Genomic DNA, 13,137 nt, shown 5'->3' on the forward strand with positions numbered 1-13,137 from the left:
TGCTGATGCACTTTCATATATCTGTAGCTGCAGTTACAATGATTGACAACTTCTCCCTGCAGGATCTGGCCAAAGCTCAGTGTGAGGACCCTGTTTGGTCTGTCATTTGTGCTCTGGAATCTGGTGATACCATCTTACCGGATTCACCTGTATCCCTGTCCCAATTTTCTCTACAGGACAATGTTCTCATTTGTAATGTGGAAGTGTTTGAGTAGGATGTAGCACCGTTAGTAATCCTTGAATCTCTAGTCCCTGTTCTTCTGTCTCTTGTGATGCCATCAGGCTGGTCATCCAAATCGTGACAAAACTCTGGCTATGGTTTGCAAGAAATATTATTGGCCCAGAATAGGACTGGACATTTCCAATCATGTAGACCCGTGTAGTTATTGTACCCAGAACAAAGGTTCTACACACACTGCTCATATCCTAGAGTACTCTACTCTTTCTTGTCCTTTTCAGACTATGCCTATAGACCTTTTACCAGTGCCTCTTCTCAAGGTTCTGTGTATATACTTGTGTGTGTGTGGACCACTTTAGTCACTTTGTAACATTGGCTCCCTTATGTAGCAAGTCTACTCCAGCAGTTGCCCATACTTTATTTTCTCATGTTTTTTGTCCATACACTACTCCTTCAATGCTCTTTAGTGACAATGGGACTGAATTTAGGAATGAGGTTTTACCAAGCATTTGTGAAAGTTAAGGCATCACTCAAACCTTTGTGAGTGCTTAGCATTCTGCATCCAATGGTCTAGTTGAATGGATGAATAGGAAGATTTTGGACATTCTCAGGCACATTGCTAGTAGCCTCCATGAATCTTGGGAGGATTGGCTTCCACATGTCAGTGCTTGCATTAATAGCACAATTAATGTTTCCCCGGGTAAGACGCCTCATTATGTCATCTATGAAGTAGAAAAAAGGCTCCCTCTTGTCCCCTTTACAATTTTGATGATTATAGTCAACTCCAATGTCACACATTATATAGGATATATGATTCTGTGTGAGAAAAACTTGATGTCTCCAAGTCCAAAATGTTAAAACACCAGCATAGCAAGGCTATGCCTGTTAACATAAGTTTTGATCATGTTTATAAAACCATGCCTGACTGCCAATCTAAACTAAATTGTACAATTACATGTCCATTTTTGGTGACTGAAAAATTGCATCTCAATAAATTTAGGGTCTTAGATTCTTCCAAGGGAGTGAGTGAAGTATTGCACATGGATAGGCTTAAGGTAACAAGAGTGCCTATCCCTGTATTTGCCCACCCTCCCCCAAGGCCTACTGTACAAATTATGCCTTACAATCTCCGTTCAAGGAGTCCAATGCCTTACTATCTGTATGTGTGCATTGCTTATGTTGTTATCCATGATTGTCTTGATCTGTATTTTGTAATCTTAAGCTATTAAGTGTACTGTCTTGATCTGTATAATGTGTAAATTTTGTTTAGCTATTAAGGGTCATTTCCCGGCCATCCGGCAATTGTTATCTTTTATCTTTACTGGTGCCAGTACTTGTATATATATTCATGTATTGATTTGTGTATGTATATATATATTCCATATGTAATTGTCAAGTATTTAAGTATGTTCTCTTGTATAATGTATGTTCATATAAAAAAATTCTCCACACTTTTGTATGTATAATATATATAATATGGTGTGGAGTAGATCATCCTATAAGTTTGTTTTGCCTTGGTCATTGATTTTTCTTGTTTGCTTGGTGGGGTCACCGAGTGGTGGTGGCCAAGCGATGTAGCATTGTACAATTGTACTTACTTCTTACTTCTGCTTCCAGGTAGGCTTTCAGCCTGTCAGTCGAGCCAGCACACTTCTCCAGTTTGTCCTCTCAAATCCTCTATTTTTCCTAATCCCTTTGCCTCTAGGATTTCTTTAACTCCATCTTTCCATCTTTTCTTCGGTCTACCTCTAGATCTGCTACCTTCTGGTCTCCAGTTCCATCTTTTCCTTGCCATGGGGGAATGACATCTAAATCCCATGCCGGTCCCAAGCCCGGATAAAAGAGGAGGTTTGTCATGACAGGCCTAGCTAGCCGGTGATGTAAAAAGACCTATTTACTCAAGAAACTCAAGGGACAGACCAATGTACAATTGTGTTGTGTATTATATATATTGCTCAATTGGGAGTTGTATATTTTCCTCATTGTATTATTAATTATAATAGGTATTGTTGGACATTAATTTCATTATTGATTGTATTATCAATTATTATAATGAATGTAACTTTATGTACAAGTATGTACAGAGAACCAAGCATTTGTCCCAATGCACAGCAATTTTCCTGTCAACCCTAGGCTTGGCTTCAGTCTTGGTTGTAGCCTGCAAGGTGTGAACTTGCCTCCTTTGTCTCTCATGTGAATTTATGAAATTGTGAATTAATACATGTTATTATCAAAGTAGGTGCTTTTATTGCCACCCTACAAGACAACATCCTCGAAGAGTTCAAGTTTATCAAGGTTCTCTACTTTCCACCAACACCAACCCTATCCTGCAGCCCATGGACCAGCAACTGATTTCTAATTTCAAAAGATTTACACCAAGCACCTGTTCCACTTCCGTTTTGATGCCATGGAGAATGCAAACCTCACCCTTTGAGAATTCTGGAAGGACCACTACATCATGATATACCTCAAAATTATTGATGTGGCCCGACAGTTTTATAAGGATCTTGACCTCTGCATGGAAAAAGTTGTGGCCTAAGGTTGTGACCTAATGAGACTTCAAAGGATTCCAACCCGAACCCGAAGTGCCAGTGGAGGAGAGTGTGTCCCTTGGAAAGATCTTGGGCCTGGAGGTGGATGAAAGAGATGTGAATGAGCTCATTGAGGAGCACTCTGAGGAACTGACAACAGAGGAGTTAAAGGAGCTACAAGAGCAGCAGCATACCTAAGTTTTGAGTGAGATAAAGGAAATGTTGGGAATATGGGAGAGACTTTCACAGTTCATTGAAAGGAAGCACCCAGAAAAAGTTGCAACCAGTTGTGCATTGGAGCTATTTAATGACATTTGCCTAACTCATTTCTGAAACATCTAGGGAGGAGAAAACAAACTTCCTTGGACAGGTTTTTCTTGAAATAGCCTGCAGAAGTAAATGAGGAAAGCGTGGCAAAAAAGGCGAAAACCAGTATTTACCTAGCTGTATCTTACAGAAAGGGAGCTATGCTCGTGGCGTCCCATCTTTGTATCTCGCAGTGTCTAGTTTGTTCTTAAATTTGTGTGTAGTTTTTGCACATTATTGTTTCATCCAGTTTGTTCCAGACATCCACCACTCTGTGTAGAAAGCTGTTTTTTCAGGTCTCTTGTATAACTGTCCTTTTTGAGTTTCTTTTCATGTCCCCTTGTATTTCTCTTTTCCCAATTTAGTAAATCTTCTCTATCAAGGACTTCCACACCTTTCATGATTCTTTATCTTATGCTTTACTTCTCTTTTCTTTGTACCTCTCATATTCTCTCATCCTATTTTGTAACAAATCTGTGAATGTTCATTTCTTCTCTTCTACAACCTTCTTTGCTTCCTCATCTCACTACTCATTACCTTTCCTTCTATTTCCTTCCCTCCTCCTTGTTCCACACATCATCTCTGCACACCTTATGATGCCCTCCTTGAAACATCCCCATTCCTCCTCCACTCCTAGTTCTACTTTATCCTTCATTCCCTCCCACTCCTTCCTCAGCTTCTTGTACTCCTCCTTTTCTCTCATTTAAGCAGTTTACGTTAAGCACCTCTTTACTTTCTGTTCTTTTCCTCTTTCTCCATCTATCCACCACTCTCAACCTACCTTCCACCAAAAAATTATCTGATATTCCCCCATACTTTCCCTTTAGAACATGTACACACAAAAATCTTCCTATTCTTCTCCTGGTTACCACTGCACAGTCCATTAAAGCCTTATCTACCACCCTTCCACCCAACACCCTCTCCCATATGTACTTGTGCTATACTTTCTTCCTAAACACTGTATTTGCTATCATACTTTAGACACATCTCTACCATCTCTCCACTATGATTTTTTCCTGGAATTCCACATTTCCCAACCACTCCCTCTATTGGTTCATCTCCTACCATGACATTGAGATCTCCCGATATCAATACATTGACATTTCCCCTTAAACCCTCTATGCACTCATTTAAATATATCCAAAATGCCTTCCTTTCTGCTACACTCTTCTCACTACCAAGCCCACATGTGTCTACAAGGACCCACATCTCCCTTCCCAGTTTCACCTTCATCCACATTAACCTTGAAGAAACCTCCTTCCACTCCACCACACATTTACTTATCTCTTTACTTAGTTGTATAGCCATCCCTTCTCTCCCTTGTCCTCTCTTCACTCCTGACACCCTCCCAACTACACTCCCAAACTCAAACTTGCCCCTCCCTTTCAACTTAAGTTTCATTCAATGCCAACACATCCATCTTTCTTCTCACAAACATACTGCCTATCTCTTCCCTTTTATTCTCATCTGTACTGCATCCACACACATTAAAAGACCCAAAACCTTACAGTTCTGGTTGGAAAACTCCTCCCAGACCCTTTTATACCTTTGCTTTTTTATAGGAATGTTCCTTTTGGGGCTGCAGGGAGTAGGATGCCTAGTCCTATCCCCCATCCTGTTTTCCTCACTTTTACACCTCTAGTGGGAACACTTTGTGGCAGCATTCTTTATCCCATACCACAGGGTTCATGATTATATTTGGTAAATTTTTAGAAGTGCACACCTATGCGATATAGCAAAAGAATAATAAATATTAATCTTGTAAATTATAATACATCAATGAAATATTTTTCTTGGCAGAAATCAGTGACAGAAAAAGTTGCTAAAAGCGATACACAAACACATGTAGCTGCTTTGACTGCTTGAGACACCATTTATGTTTTGGCTGATGTGGAGGTCGAAGAAATTAAAGTATGATAAATTCGTCTATTCTATCCTAACGTGAATTTAGTAATGTGGTACCTAATATTCTAGAGGTCATCAGGGTCGATGTCATCATTTTTGACCTCCAAATCTATCAAAACAAAGATGGCCTTTAAAATACTTGCTGCAATTTCATACGTTTGTGTACAGCTTTTAGCAATGTTTTCTTTTATTGATTTCTGCCAAGAAAAATGTAATTACATTGATGTATTATAATTTACAAAATCAATATTTAATTTTCTATTGCTATATTGTGTAGGTGTACACTTCTAAAATATATATGGCTGCTGCCTGTTATCTGAAGGCTGCAGGTTTTCTGCATGAGAGACCAGGGCAACAGATTGATTGAGTGGTGCAGGAAGTCAGGAGAGCTACACTGCCCAGTAGAAACACAGGCTCACCTCAGCTGTGTCTATAACAGATGATATTCAATGTCTTGGGTAACAGTTCATTATTTTCCAAGTCATATATATATATATATATATATATATATATATATATATATATATATATATGACGTCGACCTGTCAGAATGTCTCAACATATATATATATATATATATATATATATATGTTCACTATAAACCCACTATTGGAGAAATAATGACGGAAGTACAGGGAAACTGTATATTTCGACTATCTGTAGTCCTCTTCAGCAGAATGCTTACAAGAAGTTAAGGTACAAGTATATATGAGGAAGTGAGGGGTACATAAAATAACTCCATAAAATATGGACAAGTTAACTCCGCTGTGTTCCTTCATGCCAGCCAAAAAGACTATAGATTAGATTGGGATAATGCATCAATTATTTTTAAATCACACTGTATCTATCGAAAGAAAATTGTAGAATCTTCTCTAATAAAACATTATCCTAACTTTAATACCTCAAAAGGTCAGTGGCCCCCAGATTGTATTACGGTTAGCGGTCAACAAAATAATGTCGAGCGGTCGGACAAAATACCACCAACTGTCCTTCCTTGACCCAACCATTTCAAGGGCATGTAACCTGAGTCCCCCCACTTTCCCTATCCCCTTTTATGTACCCCTCACTTCCTCATATATACTTGTACCTTAACTTCTTGTAAGCATTCTGCTGAAGAGGACTACAGATAGTAGTCGAAATATACAGTTTCCCTATACTTCCGTCATTATTTCTCCGATAGTGGGTTTATAGTGAACTTTTACAAATGTGTTATAACATACCAATTTCCAATATACATATATATATATATATATATATATATATATTTTTAACTTGTTGAGAAATTAAGTGAAATGTTCTCTATTATGTTTTTTCCATAAAATTATTTTGGTATGTTTATATGGATATAAAATCATGTTTGTGGAATGGACATCTAGGATTCAGTACATTTGAACTAGAGTATCAACATCAGTTCTTAACTTTAAATGGCTTTTAAGCCATCCCTAGGAATTGTGGGTATCCTGCAAGACACTAAGGGCAAAGGACATACTGGCCTTACAAAAATCATCAGCCTCATAATACATCAAAATATATGCCTTTCTCAAAAATTACTTTTAGTTACGGTATACATGAAAAATACACCACAGGATTCGAGTTTCTGCTTCCATAGAAACATGCAATAGGCCATGTGTTAATACTGTCCTCCATTTCAATATGTGGATTTTGTTAGATAATTAGATTAGGTTAGTTACTTCGGTTAGGCTAGGATATGAATATCTTCTTATTCACCAAAAACCACCACATATAGGACAAGACGGTGACAGCTGCTAGAACATGGTATAATGTTGTGGCAGATTCTTTGTTAGATCCAACCATAGCAGCTGAAAATGATGTATTGTTTACACTACAGTACAATACTCTCATCTTAATTTACTCAGAATTCCTGTACCCATCTGAACAGGTACCCAAGGTGAAGGTTCTACCAAAGTAGCCTACACTAGATCTTGAAACACTTCTTACAAACATTCTCAATATTGCTATCATCTTAGCCACTACTTTATTAATATAGTTTTTTTTTCTAGTTGGATAAAAAAAAAGTCTAGATGTCAAATATGAATTGCCCTAAGGTCTGCAACCAATGCAACTGCCTTGATTGCCTTTTGGTAGTGTCTGCCTTGCTTAAATGTATAGGTATGCACAACATACTGTAAATTATTACCTCAATATCAAGACTCCAAGCCTTGATGAAATGGTCTGAATCTATAACTGGACCTCCAATAAAAAATGCTGCACATATTTCCAAAACTTTTAGGGGCCATAACCCATTCTTCATACAATCAAATGAAGTATCTGCCATTGGTGTGCTCATGCCTGTAATTAAATCATGCTTACAGTCTTGTTCTCTAGCATGACTTTGAGTGTTTAATTGAATTAAATGCAAATCATAGCCTCTTCCAGAACTTATGACACATGCTGTTGCCCATACAAGAGCTGCAATAATTCCATGTAGTGCAGTATCTGTACATCGAAGAAGAGACTTCAGAGGCAGGCTGCTGACGTACTTCTCTACTAATCTGTCTAATGGGTATGCAGCAAGTAATGTCAAAGTACTTAATATTATGGGTAAATGCACACCCATCTGCCCGAATATGTCCCTGTGTGATTTATGTATAATATACAATAGTTGTTTTTTCAACATAATCTAAATATCTTTTTTTTTCTTGCACTGAATGCTGAAGATCTTTCTTTCACGCACTAAATGTTGAAGATCCTTTTCACTACGCTAGAATTACCTTCCAGACCTGTTGTTATTACTGAAAATGATCCAGAATCACATATTTTTAATGATCATAATAACAAGAAACTATGATGCTGCTTTGCTTGATACTCTATATTTTTATTTGTATGAAGAGAAAATTTGTCAACTGGATATTGTTATCGCTTGAAATACCCATTTGTTATTTACTTAAAATTCCTTCCCTTCATTTTTCCCACTGCAATTCGGATGACGTCACAAAATATAGCGTTATTTCGAAATTGTGTTTTTCATTCCACGTGCCATGAAGACAGTTTTATAAAATTAAATATAATAAAGGAAATCATGTTGCCAAGTCCTGGGGGCTGCACATGAATCTCAACAAGTGTTTCAAGATTTACCAGGAAGTCATTACCTTGGAACACTATAATCACAATTATAAGTATTATTTGTATCTGGTTTAAGAGTAATGATGGATACATCTATGAAATTTCACCAACATATTGCTAGTATTGTCCAAAAAGGTGGGCGACTGCCTAACGTTTTTCTAAGATATAATTATTCGTGAAACTTATTTTATGGTCACATTATACAAGATCTAAGAATATATTTAGACCTTGACATTATATACATATCGCGTGTGGTGACGCGGCGCTGGTCAAAACCAGACTGGCTGTCACACAACTTGAACTTTGAAATTTGGGAATATGATTCCCACGGGCTTCTGTGTGAACCCGTTTGTAGGGTGATTCAGTGTATGAGTGTGTGTGCAGGCGCGGATCTAGGAACAAAGTTTGGGGGGGGCCCGACGGCAGAATTTTCGGTTGTTTAACGAGCATTAGCATTACCGTTTATCGTACAATAAAATCCTCACACGGGGCACCAATGTAGTGAGTTCCAGCGATAAACCTTTCATATATTTAACCAAACAGCAAAACAACCATTCAATGCGGCAGATACCAACAGAAAGAGAGAGAGTCTTTTTTTTTTTTAGATTTATTGATTTACAAGAAATACATCTTGTTTGGGTCTCTACCCATATTCCTAGAAGGCATACAAGTATGCCTTTTACAATAAGTTACATGTACATTTGTTAAAATATGTCAATATATGTTGCGCTGTACGGTCTCCACGATCTAGCCGACGTGGTTAGTGTCCTATGAGTCCGTCGCGTCCCATCCGGTCCAGCCGACGTGGTTCCTGCACCCGTCGCGTCCCATCCGGTCCAGTCTAAGGCATCATGCGCAGTTACCTAGGTGAAGAGAAGAAAGCATTAGTCCTTGGCTTAAATTAAAATGTGTCATAAGTCAAAAAAGTAAAAAATCAGCAAGAGAGTACAGTCGAACAGAACCCATCCGTATCATCTGGGGGGCGGCACTTGAAGGAGGCGTCCCAGCCGATACGAGTTAAGGGACACCGTCAGTCGACGGATGAGTCCCCCAGCCGAGGTCCTGGGGCCCGCACGTAGAAATCTGGTCGCCGGGCAAAGGGCCACATAATGATCTAGCCCGTTTGCGCCGGCCTCTCCACAGTGGATGCAGGCCTCCGGCTGTCCCGTCACCTCCGAGAAGCATCGATACCCGAGACGGAGTCGATGAAGGGTGACTTCCTCTATCCTGGAGAGACGGACTCCAGGGGTCAGTCGCTCATACGCTGTGGCAACTTGATACCAGCGTGCTGACGGCCTCTGGGCTGTTAGGTTCCTATGGCTTTGTAGTTCCCTCTTGGCCATCGCTCTCGTTGCAATGGCCAAGATCTCAGTTCGGCTCGGGAGGACACCGATTCCGCCTTCCATGTCCCCTGTGGCCGCTCTTCTGGCCACCCTGTCTGCCGCTTCATTTCCCTGGATGCCGATGTGTCCCGGCACCCAGTTGAGGACGACTGATCTCCCTTGCTGACGGAAGGCCTTGAGCTGAAACAACAGTGAGGTCATTAGTTTTTTCTGGTCAGTGTGATAAATTTTGGATATTAATTGCAACAGAGCTAAACTATCTGTGTGCACAACTACATTACGTTGGTGGGTGTTGAGAGAGAGTCGAACGCAGCGGTCACTTATATAGGCGGAAATTAGCGGAAAAACAGTCAGCGGAAATCAAGATGTTATCGAACCTTCCAGAACTTTCCAGAACTTTCATAAATGATACAATGATAATAAAAATGGATTATAACATGGATTAAACATGGATTATAAAAATGAAATAGTGAACTGAAATGAAATCGGGCCAAAGGACCAAAGCCAAAAGGGGGGGCCCGGGCCCCCTGGGCCCCCCCCTTATATCCGCGCCTGTGTGTGTGGTTTTGGCCACACCCACTCATACATCCACGAGATGTGCATACATAAATGGGATATGTATGCACATCCCGATGAATGCACCCTTTGCTAACATTAACTGTGAATCAAATCAACACACGAGAAAATTAAAGGGGGGGGGGGCTGACACTCCACCAGCCGACGCAATTCATATTGGCTGAGGTGTGTATAGGCGGTTCAAAAGTCTCTCATATGTTGTCGGGGGCCCTCTCAGAAAAGCAGTTGCGGGGCAATGCTGGAGGTAGTGCTCCAGGGTGGCTTCTGGGTGGCTACAGTGATAGCATCTTCTTTCTTCAGGTGTTGGATTTCTCTTTATTTGACAGAGACAACGGTCCTCCAGCCGCATACGGAAGAGCAGAGTTTTCATTTTTCTAGGTGTGGAGCGAGGAAGTACAAGGGGCTCGTGGTCGGTGCAGGGGCGCCCACAGACTTTCTTGTGGTGGACGCACAAGGTATAAAGGGCTATAGGGAGATAACCAAGCGAAGCTTATCCACCTGAGGGGTTCGGAAATGTTTTGAGTTTTTGCCACATTTTTCACTGAAAGTTGAGGGTTTTAGAAGGGAAAAATGTTTGAATAGGGGACCTTGTATGCTTGTAATGTCCAAACTGGACGCACGTGCGTCCGGTGCGTCCGCCTGCGTCCGCCCCTGAGTCGGTGACTGCCCTGTACCACCTCGCCCTCTCTGACACCTCTGCCTCCAGTCTGTGCTGGAGAAACAATTGTACCTGGTTAAGAGCCCTGGTGCGTACACGCAACTGATTTCTGCTGGGGGGGACGACAACATCGACTTCGGGTCTTTGGCGCGCCGCTTCTGCTGCCGCATCGGCTAGCTCATTGCCTGAGACGCCTGTAACATTACGTGAATGTTACTTGTACTTAGGTGCCGAGGGAGTGAAGGAGACTCGAGTGAGTTTGGTTGCTTTATTCTGGTTAGCGCGAGTGTCGACCTAGGCTGGGTCGACGCGGGCAGGGCGCGGAGCCCTGCCCTAAACCACAAAAGTGACCGCGAGCCTCGGGTCGGGCACTGCTGGTACAAGTACAGAAAGGAACTGAACGGGGACACCAGAACCTGGCATCTTTATATAAGCCTCATGCGTACGTTAAAGTACCACACGACCCATCCTGACCGAAACATGGCTCGGCAGGGCTTAGGTTGTGCTTTCAAGAGGATACAAATGCATGTAGTACAGGCGTACTATAGACTTAACCTACACACAATTAATATAAGGCCGAAGGCCAGCTACTTCTACACACTCTATCCATTCCTGGTCCATCCCATTTCTGCGGCGGCAATGCTATAAGCCAAAATACCGAGTCGAAGCACATGTGGGGGGCTTGTCCACCACATTTACCCCCCTTCCCCTGCGAAGCGTGGAATCGTGATGTCCGAGCAGGGGGGGGGGCGTGGGTGACGTCAGTGGAAGGAGGAACCTGTGGAGGCGGCGCCAGCGGCGACTGCGGCAGCGGGAGAATTGGCCGTGAGCGACGTCAGTGGAAGCGTGAACTCCCTAAAGAGGGCGCAGACGGCGGCGGTGACGGCGGCAGCGGTGGCTGCGTCGGGGGCTGCAGGAGTGGCCGTGAGCGACGTCAATGGAAGCGAGAACTCCCTAAAGAGGGCGCAGACGGCGGCTGCAGGAGTGGCCGTGAGCGACGTCAGTGGAAGCGAGAACTCCCTAAAGAGGGCGCAGACGGCGGCGGCGACGGTGGCAGCGATGGCTGCGGCGGGGGCTGCAGGAGTGGCCGTGAGTGACATCAAGCGAAGAGGCGCTCGTGACGTCGAGGTCGAGCTGAGTTGCTCGTGGCATCCATTGTGGAGGCGGCCGTGAGTGACGTCAAGCGAAGAGGCGCTCGTGACGTCGAGATGAGTTGCTCGTGGCATCCATTGCGGAAGCGGCCGTGAGTGACGTCAAGCGAAGAGGCGCTCGTGACGTCGAGGTCGAGCTGAGTTGCTTGTGGCATCCATCGGGGGAGTGGCCGTAAGTGACGTCAAGCGAAGAGGCGCTCGTGACGAGCTGAGTTGCTCGTGGCATCCATCGTGGAGGCGGCCGTGAGTGACGTCAAGCGAAGAGGCGCTCGTGACGTCGAGATGAGTTGCTCGTGGCATCCATTGCGGAAGCGGCCGTGAGTGACGTCAAGCGAAGAGGCGCTCGTGACGTCGAGCTGTGTTGCTCGTGGCATCCATCGGGGAAGCGGCCGTAAGTGACGTCAAGCGAAGAGGCGCTCGTGACGTCGAGCTGAGTTGCTCGTGGCATCCATCGTGGAAGCGGCCGTGAGTGACGTCAAGCGAAGAGGCGCTCGTGACGTCGAGCGAGGAGGCTGGTGTGCCGTCGAGCGAGGAGGCGCTTGTGACGTCGAGCGAGGAGGCGGCTTTACCGTCGAGCGAGGAGGCGGTCGAGAGCGACGTCAGGCGAAGGGGCGGTCGTGCCGTCGAGCGAGGAGGCGGTTCTGACGTCGAGCAAGGAAGTGATTGTGCCGTCGAGCGAGGAGGCGGTCGAGAGCGATGTCAGGCGAAGGGGCGGTCGTGCCGTCGAGCGATGAGAAAGTCGTAGCTGCGAAGGCCGTGATGATTGGCGGTGCGGTGGCTGCGACTGTGGTAGGGTTGAAGAACGTCCATGGAGTTACACAAGTTGTCGATGAACCAGATCAGAAGGGGGGGGGGGTGTACTCGCGTCCAAACTCCGGTGGTCACCAATGTAACATTACAAAGGATTACAAAGGCGGAGCATGCCGACAGGAGACCTTTTGATCCATATCTAGGTCGGATGCGAAAAAAAATCATATCAATAATAAAATGATAAATAAAAACTATAATAATGTAAATAACATTACGTGAATGTTACTTGTGATTAGGTGCCGAGGGAGTGAAGGAGACTCGAGTGAGTTTGGTTGCTTTATTCTGGTTAGCGCGAGTGTCGACCTAGGCTGGGTCGACGCGGGCAGGGCGCGGAGCCCTGCCCTAAACCACAAAAGTGACCGCGAGCCTCGGGTCGGGCACTGCTGGTACAAGTACAGAAAGGAACTGAACGGGGACACCAGAACCTGGCATCTTTATATAAGCCTCATGCGTACGTTAAAGTACCACACGACCCATCCTGACCGAAACATGGCTCGGCAGGGCTTAGGTTGTGCTTTCAAGAGGATACAAATGCATGTAGTACAGGCGTACTATAGACTTAACCTACACACAATTAATATAAGGCCGAAGGCCA

General features: G+C 43.5%; 1 protein-coding gene across 1 annotated transcript; it reads right to left on the minus strand.

Moving 5' to 3' along the window:
• Positions 1-8,388: 8,388 nt before the first annotated feature.
• On the minus strand, positions 8,389-9,563 carry LOC143033041 (uncharacterized). The gene is made up of 2 exons (XM_076198240.1): positions 8,967-9,563; positions 8,389-8,867 (listed from the first exon to the last, which is right to left on the minus strand). Exon 1 carries the CDS (start codon positions 9,546-9,548, stop codon positions 8,976-8,978), a length of 573 nt encoding a protein of 190 aa, XP_076054355.1. The 5' UTR covers positions 9,549-9,563; the 3' UTR covers positions 8,389-8,867; positions 8,967-8,975.
• Positions 9,564-13,137: the final 3,574 nt, after the last annotated feature.

The sequence above is a fragment of the Oratosquilla oratoria genome, chromosome 15 (assembly GCF_046742065.1).
Source record: "Oratosquilla oratoria isolate Oo_2021 chromosome 15, ASM4674206v1, whole genome shotgun sequence".
In the NCBI taxonomy this organism is placed as follows: Eukaryota; Metazoa; Arthropoda; class Malacostraca; order Stomatopoda; family Squillidae; genus Oratosquilla; species Oratosquilla oratoria.

What these genes read in the sequence shown, in the direction of transcription:
- LOC143033041 (XM_076198240.1), bottom strand. Translation starts at nt 9,548, where the DNA reads ATGACCTCACTGTTGTTTCAGCTCAAGGCCTTCCGTCAGCAAGGGAGA.